Source organism: Bacillus rossius, chromosome 1, assembly GCF_032445375.1.
Source record: "Bacillus rossius redtenbacheri isolate Brsri chromosome 1, Brsri_v3, whole genome shotgun sequence".
NCBI classification, from domain to species: Eukaryota; Metazoa; Arthropoda; class Insecta; order Phasmatodea; family Bacillidae; genus Bacillus; species Bacillus rossius.
In genome coordinates, this window is record NC_086330.1 from 131,482,885 (window position 1) to 131,505,592 (window position 22,708).

The 22,708-nt window shown below is 36.6% G+C and overlaps 3 protein-coding genes across 3 annotated transcripts in view; 1 reads left to right on the forward strand and 2 right to left on the reverse strand.

Annotated features, from left to right (window-relative positions):
- The window catches only part of LOC134546154 (uncharacterized protein CG1161), a 34,529-nt gene extending 24,521 nt beyond the window's left edge, over nucleotides 1-10,008 (forward strand). The window contains exon 5 of the mRNA XM_063388708.1: nucleotides 8,731-10,008. Coding sequence (XP_063244778.1) covers nucleotides 8,731-8,886 — 156 coding nt within the window. The 3' untranslated portion in view covers nucleotides 8,887-10,008. The remainder of the gene's footprint in view (nucleotides 1-8,730) is intronic.
- LOC134546152 (piggyBac transposable element-derived protein 4-like) overlaps nucleotides 1-22,708 on the reverse strand; it is a 196,554-nt gene that overhangs the window by 154,915 nt on the left and 18,931 nt on the right. The gene's annotated exons all lie outside the window — the stretch shown is intronic.
- On the reverse strand, nucleotides 20,471-22,699 carry LOC134546150 (protein PAT1 homolog 1). The gene has a single exon (XM_063388703.1). The coding sequence runs from the start codon at nucleotides 22,661-22,663 to the stop codon at nucleotides 20,471-20,473; it is 2,193 nt and encodes a 730-aa protein (XP_063244773.1). The 5' UTR covers nucleotides 22,664-22,699.

Consider the following 22,708-nt stretch of genomic DNA (forward strand, 5'->3'; position numbering starts at 1 on the left):
TAGCACATACTACAATGCAGGTACAAACACACTAACAACAAATTTTACTTTAGTATTTAATCAATTATTAATTTACCACATTTGACAAAAATAAAAAAAGAATGAAAGCCAAAATGTTTTTCTGATTACTTCCTAAAAAATAAATTTGAAATTTTCTTCTGCTTGCTTTTTTGGCTGTTCAAGGAGATTATTTGCCTCTCCAAATTATAAATACAGTTGCAACCGGCAGGGTTTATAACAAATACGGGCTACATACACATTGCTCACAGTAAAAAAAATTTTAAGAAAAGGCCGCAAATTGATGAATGTTTACCGTCAATAGCGCGCCAAACGCGGAGAAAGGTCATTGTACTCGGTCAGCTGCTGTAACGACGCGGCGGCGCATGCGCACTCTATGCTCCGCCCAGACTCATGACGCCATCAGCCGCCAACCAATAGATGCGAGCTTAGCGGAAAAAAATATAAGCTCCACCTCCCGTGTACCAATTTTATCCAGTTCTAATACCAGTTTATTGGTATACGCACCAGTTTTCTCGCTGCCGTGACATGTTCAAGTTTATGTTTATATTATCATGATGTCTTGGTACCAATAATTAATTATTTACGATCCCCAGAAATAAATGGTTAGTTTACAAAATATGGCGTCAACTGTACAATACTTCCCAAATTATAAAAGACGTATAAAACAGTTACCAAGACACCGCTCATTTTATCTTGTGAAGTTTATGTCTCGTACCAGTATTTCGGCTAAGTTGTGACATAAATACAGTATCAGAACTTACAAGCAGCCATGTTTGTACATTCATGAGTTTACGTTTTTCCCTCGTGCATTTTAGATTGTCTCCTGCTATAATTACTCGTACTTTTACACGCCTAGGCTTAAATTATTACATGTTTAGAAATAAAAGCAACTTTTCATGTTATAAAATATGTATATTTTGCTATTTAAAATGTTCATTGCCTACTAGCTCCACGGTATTTTCTGGTTGTTTATGGTTGTTACGTGACGTAAATAGCGGGATTGATTCGATTTTTGAGACGTAATTCGCGGGAAAGTATTGTATTGGACTATATGGGAACCAAACGGGACCTGAAGAATATAGTGCAAATAACGGGAAAACGTAAATAACGGTAACGTAAATAAGGGGTTTCGCTGTACTTTCACACGTTTTCGATTTGTTCCTACCAGTGAAGCGTTGTTTTCGATCTGTTCCCGGTTGGATAATATGGTCGCAAGTGTAGACGCCGGGATGTTGAAACGTTTAGCTATATCACTTTTTTTTCCACCTTCATCAACTGCATTTAAAATTTCTAATTTTATTTTAATGTCAATCTGTCGCTGCTTTTTAGGATTAGAATTCATTTTACAGTAGTACCGTGTTGATTTCCGTAACTACGTGTGGAAATAAATAAACAACAGTGAAAACTGAAAAAACGGAAATTGTACTCCACCATAGATAAAAATATTTGCGTGTGCACATCTTTAACCATAGAAACGCAAAATATACTAGTTGTTCGTCTTGCCAGAGTGATGGTACGAGAGGTTTCCGCCACTAGCGCTAAATGTACCCGCCATTTTTAACAGTGTGGCATGTATACACGACGTGTGTTATTCATGATGCTTTGTTTATTTATTGTCTTCCGCGATGGTGCATATTATTTTACGGTTATACGCACATATTTTTTTAAGCAGTGAATGTAAAAAAATTAGTGGATGTCTTGTAGGAGATGTTTATTTTTGCGTGTTTTTCAAAAGCGGCAGTTTGTTGTAAAGGGAATTTCACTATTTCGTAACAAATAAAATTCGGTATTTAGAGGTTAAACCAGCATTGATATTATGGCGGTTCGGCGGGACCAAAATTTTATTTCGTTGCATGGGGTTTTTCGTTAAATAGAATATTCGTTAATGGAGGTTTTACTGTATATACAATATTTACAGTGATACATATGCAGCAAACATCTTATTCAGAACTATTCTTAAAAAAGTAATCAATCCTAGATTGTTTACTCTTGTTCTGAAGCTCTGCCTGGACTGCTACTTCAAGTTTAGTAAACATGGCCATGTTTTCTTGAATATTATCAGAGAGAAGAAGAAGGTTCTCTAAAGTTTTCAATGTACTGTTCACTTCAGCACTACTCGGACGTTTTATCTCTTCCCCTTCGGTGTCTGGTAAAGTTGGATCATCTTCCTCAGATACTGCACTCTCCTCTTCAATGCTGGCTGTGGTACCCCTTGTTTCACCTTGAATTTCAGTGGGGTGACAGATTGCCAAGGCATTGTCACACTCAACGAAATCATTGAAGCCTACTTCTTCACAACGTAATGTTGAAGACACTTCACACCACTCTGCAGGCACTTCAGGCATGTCATCATCTGATTCACAAGGAACTGGAAACCCTGCTTTTTTGAAGCATTTTGCAATGGTGTCTGGTGCCACAGTGTTCCAGGCTTGACAAATCCTGTGCATTGCCTGGAGAATGTTCCATTTTGAAGACTTGATGTCTTTTTTGCAGCTCATTTCCCTCTGTAGATACTGTACTAATTTAATTGATGCCGATACAAGTGCTTGACCTGGCATATGATACCTTGGTCTAAGGGCTGTAACTTGCTGGTGCAGTTTGCTGGAAAAAATCTCACAGTAATATTTCTCAGTTTCTTTGGTTCTGGCAGTTTATGTGCACTACACTGGTCGATGAATAGGAGGATCTTGTGGTTTTTTACACCCATACGTGCATCAACACTAAACAGCCAATCTTGGAAAACAGAAGCAGTCATCCATGAATTACCATTATTTTTGTAAATGCATGGCAATTTCTTAATGTTTTTAAAACATCGTGGCTTAGCATATTTACCTATCACAAGAGGTGTAAGCTTTTCAGTCCCATCGGAGTTTGCACAAAACAGAACAGTGCAACGCTCTTTGCTTTTCTTGCCACCATGACATGCCTGACCCTTTAGGCTGAGAGTCCTGTCTGGGATCATGTTGAAAAATATGCCAGCTTCATTTGCATTGAAAATGTCTTTTACACTATAGCCAGCACACAGAGCTTCAAGTTTGGGTTGCCAGCTTGCGAGAATTTCGGGGTTAACTCCAGCTTCTTCACCACATACCTTCAGTGAAGTTAGATTCCAGCGGCTTTTAAATTTAGAAAGCCAACCATTTGATGCTTGGAACTTATCAATTCCCATCCCCAGTGCTTCCTGGCGTGCCTTTTCTTGTAAAATCGGCCCAGAGACGTTGATGTTAGATGCCCTAGCCTCCATTTGCCAGTCAAAAAGCATCTTGTCCCTATCATCATTTTTACATACTTTCACACGTTTTCTATTTGTTCCTACCATAGAAGCGTTGTTTTCGATCTGTTCCCGGTTGGATAATATGGTCGAAAGTGTAGACACTGGGATGTCAAAATGTTTAGCTATATCACTTTTTTTTCCACCTTCATCAACTGCATTTAAAATTTCTAATTTTATTTTAATGTCAATCTGTCACCGCTTTTTAGGATTATAATTCATTTTACAATAGTACCGTGTTGATTTCCGTAACTACGTGTGGAAATAAATAAACAACAGTGAAAACTGAAAAAACGAAAATTGTACTACACCATAGTTGAAAATATTTGCATGTAAGCATCTTTAACCATAGAAACACAAAATATACTAGTTATTCGTCTTGCCAGAGCGATGGTACGGGAGGTTTCCGCCACTGGCGCTAAATGTACCCGCCATTTTGAACAAAGTGTAGCATGTATACACGACGTGTGTTATCCATGATGCTTTGTTTATTTATTCAGGGTGTCTACTGACCCTGGAAAACCTGGAAAAATCAGGGAATATTGTAATCAGGGAAAAATAAGGGAATTTTTTTAAAAATCAGGGAATTTTTGTTTGGTAGGTTGTAGTTGGCAATACTTTTTTGTTTATTGATCTGCTTGCATTGATGTAGCATCAAGTGTATCGCATCCCATTTTTATATTTTTGAATGGAAAATAACTAACAGTTCATTTTCATTTCAGTTAATAACTAACATCCATTTTCTTTTATTTATCATCCAATTCGGAAGTGGCGTTAAATCACGTGATATAAACTGGTTCCAGCTGGTCTGTTATCCTGCTGACGTACGTACTGCAGCATGTGCTTCCCACGTTCTGATTATACTGACAGGTGCATTAAATTTTAAGTATCTATGGATGCCCTCAACGTAATCTGGGCATTTTTGTTAGCTTTGAAAATACATATCACAGACACTTTTGGTGAAGATTCGCCATCGTTGCTATAAATTGGTAGCTGTGGGCTTCATACGGTCCATGGTGCTTTCAAAACTGGAATTTCTGCTATACAATTGGACGTTGTTAGTTTTTTCAGGCACAGTTACTATTTGAATTTGTTTATGCATGTACCTGCAAGGAGGGCAGATTACATTAGAACAACTGGATCAGAGCTTTTTCCAATAAATTTTGTGCAATCAGATGGAATACTGCAGTTGCTGAGCGTGCCATGAAAATGTTACCCCACCTAAAGAAATTTGTTAATGAAGTTTCTATTTCATCTGTGTCTTTCAGTGTAGTGAAAAGTGCTCTTGAAGATAATCTTCTAGAAGTAAAATTGACATTCTTCTACTCTTTGGCATCAGAGCTGGAATTGTTTCTCACAATGTTCCAAAGTGAAGCACTCATGGCACCTTTTCTCTATGATTCACTGGTAGACATTTTATTAGCTTTGGCAGGAAAGTTTTTGAAACCAGAGGTACTGAAGAGCTTTAGGGAGAAACGCAATGTATCTCGATTGGATGTAGATAACCAGGAAAATCTATTGACTGCTAACAATATCAAGTTGGGTTATGCAGTACGCCATGCCATCAAGAAAGAGAAAGTACCAGTAAAGTCTGTCCTGTTACTGAAAAATGATGTTAGGACTTGTCTAAAGGTTATGGTAAAAAAACTTCAAGACAAAAGTCTCCTGAAGTACAAACTTACCAAGGGAATTTCCTGCTTATGTCCGTCTGTGGCTTTAAATTCGGGTGTGAGGAAACAGCGTGTGAGTTACAGTTTAGAATGTTGTCTTCAAAACAAGTGGCTATAAGGACAAGAAGCTGATAACATTGAGTGATCATATCAGTTGGTATGTTCCTCGCAAGATTCTGAAGCACTGTTCTCGTCTTTTTCTCGAGAACACTGGCGCCTTGATCACTTGTGGATGCTCATTCTTAAGGCACATACAGTAGCTGCCAAAACAGGCCTTCTAAAGTTTGTGAGGATGATGTTGGTACTTTCCCATGGAAAAAGGATTTTCAGTGAATTCTAATCTGCTGACTGAAAACTCGCAGGAAGAAACACTGATTGCACCAGGACAAGTGTACGACTTTGTTTTACGTTCTGGAGGTGTAGAGCATGTTGATATCACCAAGTCCGTGTTACAGTATGTAAGAAATGCTAGTTGTAGGCGTAAGGAAGCCCTGCAAACAAAACTAAAAGAAAGGAAGCTACAGACAAGAAGAAGGCAGAAAAAGAAGAGTTGAAGAGGAGATCAAGGCATTGCAGTTGAAGAAGGCTCGAGTGTTGGATTTGGCTCGTTCTGAAGCAAGTGCATTAGACGCAAAAGTTGAGTCACTGCGAAATTGATGGGAGCTTCCTTTTACTTATGTTTTTGCAAAAGTGTGTGAAATATTTGTAGCAGCATGTTTTATTTGCTATCAATTGAGTCACTTTGGCCACGTCTGGAAGGTATTTTTTTTTTACTAATTTAAGTGAGTTGAAATACTTTGAAACCCTTCAATGTACTGTTATGCAGTTTTTTCAGTTTCGTGGAATGTCGTAATTGTGTTACAGAAAACCTGGAAAAGTTCAGTTTTAGACCTGGAAAACCTGGAAAAATCAGGGAATTTCATTTACTAGATCTGGTAGACACCCTGTTTATTGTCTTCCGCGATGATACATATTATTTTAAGGTTATACGCACGTATTTTTAAGCAGTGAATGCAAAAAAATGAGTGAATATCTGGTAGGAAATGTATATTTTTGCGTGTTTTTCAAAAGCGGCAGTTCGTTGTAAAGGGAATTTCACTATTTCGGAACAAATAAAATTCGGTATTTAGAGGTTAAAACAGCATTGATCTTATGGAGATTCTACGGGACCAAAATTTTATTTCGTTGCATGGAGTTTTTCGTTAAATAGAATATTCGTTAATGGAGATTTTACTGTATAATGCAAATCCTTTTGAGTGCATTCAAGAATCTGTACTGGAATTTTTATGCCTAAAAATTAGCAATTTTAGGAATTTTCACTCTTCCGAGAATATTGTTTACAAATGAAATTCAAAACACAACCACTCAGAAAATGTGTTTAGTTAAAAAATATCAGATATCTTGAGCAGTTTTCAAATTGCATATGTTTTCTTTTTTCTTCTCTTTTTGTTTCTTTTCTTCTCTTCTCTTTGCTTCTCTTTTCTTTTCTTCTCTTTTCTTTCTTTTCTTTTCTGAAAATCTGCATAGTGTGTGTGTGCTCAGGTAGACTGGGCCTACAAGTGGTATTTGTTTACTGTTGCGTAAGATGTGTTTGTTGTGGATAGTGTTTTTTGGTAAAATCAACATTTTTCTTCTTCTCTTTTTAATGGAGAAAATATACAGAATGTTTATTGGTCACAGAAGTAAAGAAGTCACAAAAAAAGTAAGTAAACTGGAGGACTGGGCATCAAAAAGTAATGAAATAAACTTAAATGGTGCTGGAAGTCAAAAAACTTCAATCTCCAGCAACCATTAGCTAACCGTTTTTTTTTATTAAAAAACCTTCTTTCATTTTAAAGTTTTACATCAAATTTTGATTGTTGGAGTCTGTCTACTTAAAACATTCTGTAATTGTTTGTTTTCTAACTAAAAAATTGGTCACTTGCTGCATTTAGTAGATTTATTCATACAATTTGTATTTAATTTGCTTAAGTTTATTTTTGCTAATAATATAAGCATATATATAAAAATCACATAATTTTATAAATAAATTGTACAATATTTAAAATATTAGGTCCTAAAAAAAATTTGAATTTATTTCAATACATATTGGTACACACCATTATGTATAACCGTTAATGTTTAAGAAAAATATTGGCATATTATGAAAGGTGTAAGTACTTCACTAAACAATTCCAATGTTAACTGCTTAGGTGCAATATAAAGTAATTAGTTTTTGATGCTTCGATTCTTAATCATTTGAATTTTCAAATCTTTGATTCCCTGGAGTTATGGAGGAATCATAGTGTTGTGTAGTTATTCAGAAATGGATTAGCTCACGTCACAACAATGACAAGGAAATGCAGGGGTCTCGGAACTATGTATGTACATCATAGGTCATTTTAAACTGCATTGTTATTGACGTTATTTTTAAGACACATCATTTCAGCTTGTAACTTCAAGGCAGGGCTTCACGTCAAGGTTCACTTAATGATCCTTTCTGTGAAGTGACTCACAAAAATCAATTGTTTCTAACTAGCAAAATAATGTCACAATCATATGGGTTACCTAAATTCAAAAATTTACAATAAAAAATATCTTCTAAACTAATAGGTAAACTACACTTAAAGTCTAAGCTCTGGCTACCCTGTTACAAATACCATAAAACAACTGCCAATTTGCCAATTGAGTCAATTCAACTTCTTGCTCTTTTTGATCACAATATTGCAAAGTAATTGGTCAGCTCAGAAGGTGCACATTTGTAAATTTGAATTATTCTTCTTGTAAGTAACTAGTAGCCTCAATACTTACTTGCTTTATATTGTAATCTTGAATTCAGAAGCCATTTGACAAGTCCGGGTGATTTTCTTAGCAGCTGATCTCCCTCTCCCTGGTGCTGCGTGCCAAACTTACACTAGTTGGAGATCTCCACAGATCCTCTTATTCCTTGGAAGAATGGCTTTACTTGCTTAGTGACTTATGGTGGCATGACACGACTCAATATACCAACTCACTCAGCCAGTCCCCTATTTCCTCAGCCCACTCACAGCTAGCTCTACAACATACACTACACCCTTTTTAATTTTCCATAGTCTCCATTTCCTTTACTGTAAAACGAGAGGAACCACACTCCACTCGCTGATCTATAGGTTGCTTCCTCCACTCGCAATGGCTAGACTCTAACCCTCAACATCCAGGTTTGCTGCAGTTAGTCTTGCTTCCTTGCCGGGTGACCAGCTCCTTGTCCATCTTCAGGTGACATTCTGCGTGGTCATTTACAAAACTGCCTGCCTACTTGACCCAGCTCCTTCCTTATATGCAGACTGAATTTCCTTTTTTTTTCCAGAATGTTTTTGACTGTTCTCTAGGTTCACCGAGCTCCTCTGGAATATTACATGATGGACTCCTAACAAGTAGATTCACAGGGTCCCAGTTCCTTTCCAAAATGTTCCCCCAAAGATTTTTACAAAATCCACTGGCCGCAACTCCGCCGTACACGCATCACGGCCCGGATGCACCAAAAAGTTCATGCACTTGCAAATCATAGCTGGATTCTTTACACGAGGGAAACCGTGGTGGGCGTTGTGTATGCCCCGTTACAGTAGGATTGACATTGGAATACCTCAAATCATCAAATATGAGGGGGATTTTTATTAAAAAAAATTTCAGGTTGTGTGTTAAGGTTCATTAAGATGTTGATTGATTTCAAGTTTTAAATGTGATTTTGATATGTGTCAGAGTTATATCGCGACTGCCCCTACTAACGTCATGTGTGTGCCTCGTGAGCAGGAGGAGACGGTGAGCTCTGTCGCGGGGGCCACGTCGCACGCGATGGGCGTGCGTGGCAACGTGCTGAACCGCGTGGGGCACCAGCAGGACAAGTGGAAGCGGCAGGTGCGCGAGCAGCGACGCAACATCTACGACCGGCACACCATGCTCAACTGAGTGCCTCCTGGCTCCGTCGCTCACGTCCAGTTTTATTCATTACTTTTCAATACATGTACAACTATTGTGTGGTATAGAGGCTCAGTGTGTAAGCACTTGCGGGTAGTGTGTTTGGAAAATATTTATAATTCACCTGTGAAATAATCCATGCTATTTATGACGTGTAATTAATTGTTAGGATGGTATGTACTGGCTCTTTTTTTTTTAATGTTAAATATTGAAAACCATATTCTTCTGCAAGTTTTTCTTGTTTAGCATGACAGATGCCAGGGACTTTATGTTCTTGCAAACTGCAGTTGTGCTAATTGTTGTTTTTGTGTGAGCTACTATCCTTCATAATTTTTGATAAAGTGAGAATAAACTGTATTATGAATCTGTTTATGGGAACATAGCTTCCTTTGTACAGCTGTAAGTTACAAGTTTGACATACCAGATGTGCTTCGTGATTGATTTTATAAGTTACGTGTAAGTAATTATGCAATTATTATGTATTGGCAAAAAATTAATTCATTTTTATTTTATATCTGTTGTTTAGGGCTATAGTTTTCTATTACCACATTGGGTGATATTTTATGTATGTATTTTATATGTACAAAAAAGTATAATTAAATTTATATTATTGTGTAGAGTTTATAAATACTATATACACTAGTGGTGCACAGTTATTAATGTTATCACACCCCAGACCACCTCGAAAGTACCGGAAATGTGGGATGATTATGTTGACATTGATAGTGCTCTTCTCACATCCGAAGAACCCACAGATGAAAATATTGTACAGATCATTTATGCTACGGAACACCTTGAAAGTGATGGGGAAAGGGAAGAGGAAGTCGAGGAAGCACCATTACCTACCGCAGAAGAGGCATTAAAGGCTGCAGAATTATTATCACGATTTGTTCATAGCAATATTGAATGGATTTTGACCATGGCGATGTCTTCTATACACAATACATAGTATTAGAGTTTGTTATTACAATAAAATGAAAAAAACAAAAGCAGACAAAAATTACAGATTTCTTAATTTAAAAATGAAAAATATGTACATATATGTATCATGTTTGTGCATGTGTTTATATGCTAAGTTTCTCTATTAAAATACATAAGTATTCACCTAAAAAAGGTTTTTTTTTTTCACAAAACGCTTTGTATGACGTCCGCTTATTATGACGTGTTTGTAATTCCCTTCAATGTCATTATAAACGGATTCCACTGTAACAAGAAATGAAACAACACTGCATACACGTAACTAGGGGCTTTCCCTTTTCTGTCTCTCTCCAATTTTGATGATACATTGGTCCTTGTTCCATGCTTGGTGGGGAACTACAGTTTCTGTCTCTCTCTTAAACTTCAGGGCATACCTGCCTCTCTTCCTTTTAGGGTTCTGCGAATATTCAAAATTTCTGAATTTGAGTTCGAATTTTTTGATATTCGATTCGTAAATTCAAATCGAATTCATTTTACAATAATTTGACTTGCAAAATCTGGCCCGGGTACACTATCATCAGACATCCCCTTCCCCCATTTTTAAAAGAAATGTAAATGAACGATTACATATTCCACTTACAAAAAATTATATGTACATCGAAACCCCTATTTACGTTACCGTTAATTACGTTTTCACGTTATTTGAACAATTTTATTTTTGTCCCGTTTTAACCTTATTTGATGTAATGCAATGAATTCCTGTTTACAACGCGCCTATTGCTTTACGCCGTTTACGCCGTTTGTTCTGATAAAACTGCTTACTAACTTAATTAATCCTATTACAAAGTAATCTGATGTGTAAATCGTGTTTTAAAGACGTTTTGAAAAGTTAAAAACTTCATCTTTAACGTCTCGGGAGTCGCTTTAGCAGCGTCAGTTTGGTTGTGTTGATTCCTGTATTCCTGTATAGAGCGCGCGCACGTAATCGAAAATTGATATTGATAGCTCGCAGACTATGCACGCGCGCGCTCTGTCAGGAACATAGTTAACCCGCACGATCGTTATGCATAGTTACAAATCATGTTCTTGTTACTTTTTTTTTTACGTTGAATAAAATGGTTTTATTGCATCACTCATTAATTTAAATTATTTAGCTTGCTTTCGCAAAGTCTACTTTTAAAATAAACGTACTTTCCATGAATAGGTTTTGTTTTTATGGATTACTTTACATTTTTTTTGCATAATAGTATTCTCTGTTCACTCTTACCTGAGTTTTGGAATAAACAAAGCCTCTTGTAAACAAACATTTTCATTGGCTGCCGACCGCCGCGCACATTATTCGTGCGCAAGAAATAGTCCCTTGGTTACGTACCATTTGTAAGTATTTTTACACTGCCTTTTTTATAACAATTGTTGTTATATAGAATTATAGCATTTCACTATTAATATCCAATACAGTCTCTGGTTTTTAATTTGATGTCTTACATTGAGCGCCAAATTAACAATTGCCTGAATAAGACGATGATCGTTCCTTGCACATAGAAATGGCGTGTGAAAAATATTTTGTCGGATGTTGCAGATAGGTAGGTAGGTGTAGATGTCTGCCCACAATTCTTAGTTACTTTAAATTATTAATGGTTGCTTGTTGATAAAAGTTTCTGGAACTAATTTTTGTGGTTTATTATTCTCCAGTTGAATTTACATACCTACCAGTTCCATTATTCCATGATGTATTCAACAAAACTAAATTGTTTTTGTTGCTCGCTGCTCACAGTCCTGTGCCTTAATGAAAGAAAATTCCTAGTGACCCATAGTCACCTAGGTACCACAAAGCAGAACTTAAGTCCTGGTGGACCACCTGAGCATCCTGGGCCTGTGCTGCATGCTTAGTGCTTAAATTTCTTATTACAAGTCCAAAAACTCAAAACTGGTTAAAATTTACTGCGAAATGGCACCAACTGTAGAAGTTATATTATTTTCCCCTGTACACTCATGATATTTTTTGTGAGCTGCCACCCCGCATTTCCTTTCAGCACAGTACTGGAATAACGACTGGTGAACACTGCCACACTTCTTCCTCAGGAAGGACCAGGGGTGCTCATTTGACATAATTTTCAACCAATCACAAAATTGCACATCAAAAAATCAGCCAATAACAGACACACAGCAACAACATATCAACTAATCTTTCCCACGCCAATAGAATTAACATGAGCATCGCTGTCTCTTTCTACCCTGACATCCTTGTCACAATACATTGTGTTTATCTCACTTTCAGACAAGGAACCATAGCACATTAAAACTTAAATAAGCAAAATTAGATAAAAATAATTTTAAAGTCCTTGTTCCAATAAAATAAACCATCAAAAATATTAAAAAAAACATTGAATAATGTAAATTATAATCATAAAATATGTGGAAAAAACATGAATACCTCTTATAAGAAATAAATGTGAAACTTTAAAAACTACCCAAACACTATGATCAGAAAACAATAATTTCTTAATAAAACAATTTAAAAAGTTGAGAATGCCTGGGTTGCTACAATGTTGACATAAAAATCACTCATTTCTTTACTCCCTCACCCCCTACAACACCATTGCCACTTGCAACAGTGACAGATTACTGCCACGGCAGTGAACAAACAACCTAGTTTTGTGTTAGGTGATTTGCAAGTTGCATGGCAACATTCCAAGATGGGAGAATGGGATGATTGTGAAAGTTTTGAGGAAGGAGACAACATTTGGCACTTGTGTGCTCCAAAGAGGCTAATAAACTGTGCTAACCATTAGAAAATAATTCATTTGGAACAGTTTGGCGCATTACATTTTTTCTTCTCTTTTTTCCAACACCTAGTTTGTACATGAGTTTTACAAAGGTTTTTTTTCATACTGTATTATGGATATTAAAATTTTCACAAATTCATGCAAGTTACATACAGTAAGTCCTTTATTTACGTCGTTTCGGATTAACGTCGCTAATGTTTGAGTACTCATGTTTCAATTTAAGTTGTCGCCGATTAACAATAACGTCGTTTACAATGACCGTAAATCTTTATTTTAACCAAAACACCGTATATAATTCGTTTATAATTCTTTGTTTCCTTCGGTAGTTAATTTATGCTATGTAGCGTAAGCTACACGTTCACCGCCTTATCTTATCATACATCATGAGGGACGCTTCCTGCTCTTACGTACAGTATGTACTATATATCTGTTTTTATATTTCAATCAATAAAGGTAATAAAGTAGCTGGTTAAATAACCATTCTATAAAGCTGAGAAGTACTAATTGGACTTGTTTCCCACGCTGTCGGTTGTCATTTGCTGATAAAATTGCCCGTTGTCACGTCTGTATGCCAGCGCTTCCAGCCGACCTTGGGCCGTGGCCGGCCGGTGGCATGAAACATGGCTCATTTTGCGTCGTTTCTATTTACGTCGCGGTTTTCAGGAACGTAACCCCGACGTAAACCGAGGACTTACTGTACATACTTTCCTCTGAGAGTTTTCTTTTTTCTTGTAACTAGTAACTCTTTTCCACAAGTTGTGGGATTTACCACAGTAGTTATTACATAAATTATGAGCTAAATTGCTGGCTAACTAATATTGACCAAAATATGCCTTTTTCAATAGCATTGCTACTTTAATTCACCTTTATTATAATGGTTGCTTTAGAATGCTCTATGGACTTAGGTCTCATCTTAAGTTCCTTTTAAGTTTTTAGTATGTATTTGTTTATTTTGTCTTTTGTTTTACTTAGTGAATCAGTGTTTAATTTTGATAACACTTTCCTTAGATTTGTTTTTACTTTGAGCCTGTTTAATGTAAATGAACTAAGGTGATAAACACTTTCTGTAAGCTTCAGGAGGTTATAAAAAAAAAAGCATTCACAGGAGAAAAAATACATTCAACATTTTTATGCTACAGCCTGAGCCAATCAAATAAAACTTCCTGACTGATCTCATATCAATGGACAAATATTATTACATAAGTACATATGACATGACTATTATGACATTGCCATTAGTCTAGTCTGGAGGAGTTACATCTAGAATGATGTAGCTGTAAATGGGATCCTTGTTATCACTGCTTCCAGCATATGTTTTACTGATCAGTAGCTCGAGGAAGCTTTCTCATAGGCCCCACCCCCGCTGTTGACATTCTCCCTTGATCTGTCTGCACTGCCCTCGATGTCGACAACAGTCAAAATCTTTAATTGTTAAATTCATAGTCGTGCTGTTTCTGCAATAAGAGAAAAGAAGACCTTCATAATCATTTTTAGTTATGTTTATCTTTATGGTGGTTATTATGAGATTGTAGACCAAGTTTTTTACATTACAATAATGTGTATTATGTTCATATATGAAATGGTGTATTAACATCAGTATATAAATAGCACCTTGTTACCTGTAGGCCTGTGTGCAGCATCGGCTAAGTGAATACATGAAAGCTCTTTTTAATATTCAATTTACTTCGCCAGGAAAATTGACATTTGTTTTATTTGAAACTTCACATTTTTTGCAAAGCTTGAAAATATCGAAAGCTTAAGATTTCGCTCATGAAAATATTTTGCTTGAATAAAATTGTTTACCTAAAAAAAAATTTAAGTTGGCACTCAGTTTGCTTTTATGAATGCTCAATATTAATATTATGCATGGTTATTTTATAATTTTTATTGAATGATGTAATAAATAAGGCCCAATAGGTTAATAATCACTTAATCAGTTCTATCATTAAAAATGTAACAATTTTTTTACTCACTTCAATCCTGTATTTTATAAGATAAGTGTAATATAGCTTTGCCAAGAATGATATTTGCAGTTTGATTCGACTTTGCAAATATTTAAAAAAATTTGATAAGGTATTCACTAACTTTAAAAGAAAAAAAACATTCGCACAGGCTTAGTTAACTGTGAGTGTATGTGAATCTGTTTGTAGAGAGGAGTATAAGGGAGGGAGGGTGAAGTCACAGCACTCCAAGTTTTGCCTAATTCCCCTTCCCCCTGGGATCTGCCCCCACGGAGCTTAAAGTTGACAGCATCTGATCATTTTCAACCTTTAGTTTGAATCCTGAGTAGTCCCCGCATGCTAGTGGAATGAATTGATTCTTTAGATTGAATATGGAAGTAGTGCTTGGAGGAAGCTGTGAAGTAGCACATTTCTGTGGCGAACACGTACGGTGCATAAAACCATGTTACATATCAGGTAGCTAAACCAATCAGTATTGAGGATACCTACATACCGGAAGAAGAAAATTGGTGGAAACTGATTTTTTTGTATTTGTGTAACTTTAACTTTAGCAACATGTACATTAAAACTGCTTAAAATTTAATAACTCCATCTTATACTTTAAATTTTAATTCAATTCTTAATTTGAATTTTAATATTAAGTTGTAACCTTTGATATTTTAAAGCTCTTATAAAAATTATTTTACTTTTTTTGTGTCAAAAAGGAAAATAATTTGAATATTTTACTATGATTATTAAATATAGTATATTAAATAATGGATCTTTAACGTTTATCCTAAGACAAGATGTCATCAAATATATATAAAAAAAGGGGTGTCACCACCATATACGGGTTAGAATTAAAAACTCAACTTGTAAAGGTATAAGAGAGTGTAAGACATATTCAATTATGCATGAGTGCTATAATGCAAACATGCCATTGAGAACCCCACTCCTGAGCTTTCCTCCCTTCTACCATAGAGCACCCCATCCTCATCTTCAAGCGTTTGTTAAGCTCTGATGTCATCGCCTTGATTTACTCTTCTGGCTGTAAAAAAAGTTTCACTTGAACAATAGGTACTTACCCGTAAAATACCTGAATTTCTAAAATGTTCGCTCTGACCTCACCAGTGCCAGTATAGGAGGTATAAATATTATGTATTTTTCTAAGCAAGGACATTTACCTTGGCATGGTATATAGAAGCCTAAAACACTCTCCATATCTATATTCACTCTATTGTAGGTGCATTAGCCTATGGCTAAGAGGGCGTGGGCTCATTATTCCCAGCGAAAACATGACATCTTCACAACTTGCTCCTGGATTGTCTTTCACTAAGCTTACAGGCATAAAGGTGTTAAAATTTTCTAGAAGAATACTAAATATTTATTCTTTCATAACAAGAAACATTCTTGCAAAGAAGCAACAATTTTTTGGGCTTCGTGTAATTAGTATAGTAAACTTAGATCCCAGAATGGATCTATAGGTGTATTGTTGGCAATAAATACTAAACAGTTGTCACCTCTTACACGTGAGAATGCCTGAAAGGCTTGCCTATGCTATTTCTTTGAGTGCAAATTTACCTTTGTGACCAGCAAGCACAGACCTTTTGCTTTTATGCAGTAACTCTTGGAAATGCTTTCACAGCAAGGTTTATAAGAACACATTCTCATTACAATAGAGCATAGAAACATGCATTGCTTCGAACACACATACACACACTTAGAAAATCAATTTACAGAAATAATCCATTCTTTTCCTCTTCTCGTAAAAAAAAAATAAAATCATGCAATACTTCCAACTAACTTGGTTTCAATATAAAAAGAAAAAAGTAATACTTGAAGTGAGTAAACTGATTAGTTTGAAAAAAAAAAAACTTTGAAGCATCACTTTTTCTGATATATTCATTGCTTTGTTTTGTCTAGCCGAGTGGTCTAAAGAAGAATACTCAAACCATGATACAAAGGTGGTTTATCGTTGCATGGTAAAAAAGAGCAGGTTTTACATTATTCCATCAGGGATTGTGTTTAAGGCATCCACCTTATCGGCAGAGCGTGAAACTATAACATAGTGCAAATACTGGTATTGTCTTTGAAGAGCTTTGCAAGAGATGTGTTTTATTATTACTGTTACTGAACATATTCCAAGGAGAAATTTCAGTGGAGATTCATTAGCACACAGGCATTTGTAAGCTCAGCGTATGTTGTCACATCACAGACACAAATTGAAGTTTTTCTTTTGTGATCACAGGGGTCATATTTAAATTTAAAAAACACCTCAATGCACAACTTGGTTAGTATTCTTACATTGTCATTATTTATATTTAGCTCTTAAATGTTTCAAAATATAGCCTATGTAGTTGGCCTATAAAGTTAGCAGTTTTATAAGGTATTCAAGTTCATCTTTTGCAAATAGTTACTGTTTTCCTCCAAAGTGATCCAGGTTCAATTCCTAGTTAAGTTACACCCACATTTTGCAAGTGTCAAATTTGGAGGATGTTATTATTGGTCTGTTGGTTTCCTTAGAGTACACCTGTTTCCCCTGTTTATTCAGTCAATCAGTTCTCATCTCCCTCATCATTCCTAATGAATAAATGTTGATGAGATATAAGGGTTTTTAATTCATTAAACATTCATTTAGCTACTAACTTTGTTCTTTGATAAACAGGCAAGACGGAATACAAAATAAAACCTAGAGCAAGTGAAGAGACAGGTTTAGCTTGCTAAAAGAATAATGATAGGAAAGTAAGACCTACAAGAAACTTAATAAAGTCTCTGAGGTATGTCACACTAAAAATTGATTACATAAGTGAAACTTTGAAACTTTTCCATTTGAAAGTCAATTCTAGTAGCTACTCCATGCAAAGGATTTGAGCCATCTTCACTTAGGTCACAAAATCTTCAAAGACTATAATTATGCAGACATACATATCACCTACTTGGAAAGTTCCATTTGTACCAAATAGTTGAGATATTATCTGGAAAAAAGAAGTGTTAATAATAGTTTATCATTACCTACTCTACATGACAGAAAATTGACAGGCAGGTAGTAAATAAAGTCATAACTAGAGACATCCAAAATCTACGTGGTTGGCACTAAAATTAACTCCACACTCTCGTACACAAGTTTGTCTATATTGTCCATTAGCTGCCAACACATTTACCTTCAAGTCGGATTCAACGTGATGGGTCATTTGAATTTTGGAATCTTGTTATTGCTTCTTTGCTCTTCGGGGAATGTCAAAAGGACCCACGTTAAAGTGTATGATGGTGTGCATTTTAGCCACTCTCCAAAATAAAATGTGAGGTTTGCAAAGTATCCAGTTATAATAAATGGAAATGGGTTTAAATTAAAGTTTCATTGGCATCTGGGTCACTTAAGGATGATGGAAGGTGACTAGATGCCAGTGGAGCGTCGGGGGAATTAATGGGAGTGTGAATTTGGAGCAGCCCAGGAAAACCTACAGGTGCAACGAGAAGTCAACAAAGTTTCCAATTTGCCATAAATCAGAGCTTAACCCTGCCCGAAATCAAACCTGGATCGCCTTGGTGGAATATTTGATCTTACCTCTCTACCACTGTGTGGTCCCTAGGTTCAAATCCAACACAATTTAATAACTTTATTTTGTGTTGAAAAATAAATCAAATTCTGGAAGTCTTACAGAATGGCAATGGCCATCTTCACTCTTTTCGAGGGCCAGATATTTTTGAAACTAACCCAAGGACCAAGGCAATTATAAATTAATATTTAATTTCTTTTAAAATTTTTTATGCCTTGTTACAGTTAAACCTTGTCTATCCTAAATAACTGGGTCCAAAGGCAACCTGGACAATGAAAATATGGATAGTCCAGGTAATAAGCAAAATAAAATCTTAAATAAGCAGACTTACTATTTATTACGATAAAAAACTAAGTTTTGTAACAAAAATACCTAGAATACATGCCCTATATTATTAACAAGACATTAAAAAAATTTAAAAAAATAACTTTTCACATCATTTCTTAACAAAGAATTCATCCACTTTCTTGTTCCAATATGTACGGCCTTTGAATGAAGCACGCTGACGGAAACACTTCATCATTAATATTTCAGCTGGAGAGGTGAAGGGCTGATGCTCCAAGCATGCCATCATGTTAGCTGGTGCGCTTTCTTAAAATCAACAAAAAAAGCATTATATTACCAACTTTTTACCTGAAATTTCTTTGTCGATAGATTAATGGGCCCAATAGCTAGCCATCACTGTTAGACTCTCACTTCAGGTTGGTAACAAACTTTGTTAATTAGTAATTTTTCCCATTTTTGATTCTACGTGTTCAGAGGTGTAGCCAGGATTTTATTTCATAGGAACTTTTTTTTTGTCAGTCAAAAATTTATGATCTTGTTACATTTTTTTCAAACCATCATTTTTTAACTTAACAGTCCATAAAGTTATTTTTACATGCATTCTAAGCATGATTAAAAACAAAAGAAGTACCTCCATAATTTTTTTTTTTTGGTAACCTGCACGGACCATGAGTATGATCAACTGCAAATAATCTGTGTACACTGTGCTTTTGCCCAAAGTATTTTCCTGTACAGGCATACAGCTCCCACTCCCTACTTTCCAGAACAGATATATATTAATGAAATAAATTTGCACAAAACAATGCACTGAACCAAATAAAATAAATATGTTGATACAAGCTCAAATATTACACTACAGCAACTCAAAGCATATTTTCAAAACAGAAACCTGAGGTTTAGACTGAAAATTGAAATGTATATCATTTATGTAATTAAAAAAAAAAACATTCTAGTCTGTAATTTACTGTACTTAAATACTAAAAACACGTTTTTAAGTCCAAATAGATTTATTTTTGAAAAATTAGTTAATTAAATTGATGAACTGCCTTTTTTTGTACAAAGAATACTAATCAACAAACATATGTTTACAGAGCACACATATATTAAAATAATTACTTACACTATAACTAATAAAAAAAATATCAAACTGCAATATACTTTCTGCAATTATTCTTCAGAAAATATTTTAACTTCAAATACAGAAATTCATGTTCTCTCAAACTTCAACGTATAATCTAACATAAAGTCACAAGATATATCACAATTCTCACTTTATTCCATACAAAAATAAAATATTTTTAAATATTAGATCTATAAAAAATGAAAATGAAATGTAGGTACATATTTTACAGCATGTATAGAATACTACCGCATCTTTAATTATTTCAGAAATTAATCTGCTGAAATGTCATAATTATATGAAAAATCATTAAAGATAAACAATTCTGTACCAAATTTTTATCAAAATTATAACCACTGCATGATAACTATGCATAATGTGAATTGACAACATATTCTTTAACAAATAGTTAGCAAACATTTAGCCTACAAGGTATTCGTGCTCATATTTAACACCTTGCAGTCATACATACATCAAAATTTATCCTTCACTGTGGCATATTTAGTATCTGTTAAACAAAGCAGTATTCTGAATAATTCTCCTAGCAACAGGTTAGACAACCTTTGAAATTCAGTCTCTAATAGTTACTGGATGTCGCACTGCTTGGACAAGACAGACCTACCAGCAAGAAAATGCAAGGTATCACCAATGAAATAAAAATGCTTACCTACACTAGTGCAGAAAAACTTTCTTATCTGTATATTCGAACCTTCAAAATTTTTAAATTAGACTGCTACGTCACGCTGTTATATTTCAATGAAATAACTAAATCCAAAAAGAAAATGTTTACACACACAGTAAATTACAGTTAATGACATGGGAGTTAACTACATGCAACCTTGCTGAAATTCATCTATAAAAAAATAATAAAAACTTAAAACAAATTTGCCTGTCCATAGGTATGACAAACACATCAACAGCATTTTGGGTTTCAACTTGCGATCAGCGAGTTCACGTGAACCATTTCTACTAAAGAGAAGGACAAAAAATTTGTTTTAACTTTTGGTGCGTCTGGTCGGTCAGCTCGAACCCGCAACTCGCAAAGTGGTTGGTCAAGGCAGACACATCCACGGACTGCAGTGGCTTGACGAGCGTATTTTCAGGCATCAGGTCCACAGCATCCACCAGAAGACGCAGCAGTCGCAGCCACACTGCCTGCCCGCTCTCGTCCAGGGACGGGTAGAGAGACTGCGCGCGCACCAGCATCACGGCCAGCACAGAGACCCCGAACCGGTCGCTCAGTACGAGCGAGAGGATGCTCCTCCTGCCCCGGCGCTGCTCCTCCGCCCTCACCACGGAGGACGCCAGCTCCGCGAAGCACGTCGGCGTGGCCCCCTGGAGCCAGCGGCTGAAGAAAGGGAACATTTCGAGCACGACACCCGCGCCATCCGGGTCGTACCGCACGATGGCGACGAGGCCTCCCAGCAGGCGAGCCCACAGAGCGGACGTTTGGTGGGGGTCCGTCACGTGACGCAAGAAGCGCACGAACAGCTTCTTCCCTTTGTGGAACGACAGGATGTTGACAAACCAGTCATCAGCCAGCAGTGTGGCGAGGATCTTCTGCTGCAAGGCTTCCTTCGAGTCCTGCACGGCTTCCCTCAGCTCCGGCATGGGGCTCGACAAGTCCTCCAACTGTAGCAGCAACAAGTAGAGCCTCTCCACCTCCAGGAGTATCTGCTTCAGTTTGCGCATGTCCCTCGGAGCTGCCACAGCTATGTTCTCCACCCCTTCCTGGTGTACCACGTCCATGTCTATTATCTTCCGTGGGGCAGTCACGCTTCCCACTTGCAATTTGCCCAGAGAGTTCTCAAACTGTGCAGGAGTGTAAACTTTCGAAGTTCCTTGCTGATCCTTATTGTAACTGTCTCTCCGCTCTCTGTTTCTGCAGTTCTCCCCATTCTTCTTGTCTGCCTGACGTGATGAAAAAATGGTGTAGTAATAGTCGTCTATGTGCGGAGGCGAAGAGTTCAACTGCAACTGCTGAATATTTTGAAGCCACGTTTTCTCGCGATCGGACATCATGCCAGCATACTCATCATCTACACGGCAGTGTAAGTTTTGATGTGGACGATAATTTTGATGATGGCTATTGTCTCGATGTTTAAAGTATGGTTCTTGATGTCGCAAACCAGAGGTGTACTGTCTGTCCCTGAAGCCTGAATTGTATAAATTGTTGTGATGCATCATTGGTCGAAACATGGAAGTATCAGGAGAGTGGAAACCCTGGCGAGGGTAAGGTCCTAATAGCAATCTTCCACAAGGTGGTGGCTGGAAGTGTTGACGAATCACAAATGGAGGTGGTGGTGGAAAGAGATGGAAATCTGAAGCTGGTACAAGAAATCTGTTTTGCTGTTGCTGCTGAAGATGTCTCACATCTGGTGGAATACCCATGCCAGCCATTGGACGAGGTAAAATGCCAACACCCTGCGCTGCCTGCTGTAAAAATGGACGAACCATGACCACCCCATTTTGTCGAAGAGGTTGTCCTCGCCCCACAGTCCTAGCCAATAAATATGCTGATTCCTGATTATGTATTATTTTCCCTTTAATATCTTTGCCAACACTTTCTAGGTGTTTACCTGAAACTGCCGCCCTTTGGTTTGCAGTCCTACTCTGTGATATAAGCTGGCGTTCCAATTCTTCCACAGTGCGTACTGTTTTTCCTGGAGGTAGGTCTGGTAAAGCATTACTACTCTCCTTGATACTAGAATCGGTCGACCAAGGTGACGGAAAAACTGAGGGAGCCGAGCTGCTGTAAACAAAGTTATTTTTAAAAGACTTATCCTTTTTAACTTTGTCATCTTTCTCATGATCTCTATCATCGTTGATATCATCTAATACTAGCTGTCCAAGAGCTGCTTCTAGTTCCAAATCTTCATGATCTGTAGAACCATTGTAACTGCTGTGATGAACCCTAGATTTTTCAGTTATTTCCACAAGTTTCTCATGGTCATGTTCCCAGTCACCTTCAGATGCATCTGCGCCAAACGTTTCATCATTCAGGGCATCGTACTCCTCTTCCTCGTCTTCGAAATCGAAATCAAAATCGTCATGCAGGCCTTCCTCCTGCTCATTTAGAGGATTATTAAAACCAAAGAAAGAATTTGCCATTTGTACCCTGCAGGAAAAAGTATTTTCATGACTTTTAATACGGACACACATAAAAATCTTCCGCTAAGTTTTGCGTTTTAAAAATATTGCTCATGA

Excerpts from the sequence above, each read along its gene's own strand:
- LOC134546150 (XM_063388703.1), bottom strand. The coding sequence starts at position 22,663 with ATGTGTGTCCGTATTAAAAGTCATGAAAATACTTTTTCCTGCAGGGTA.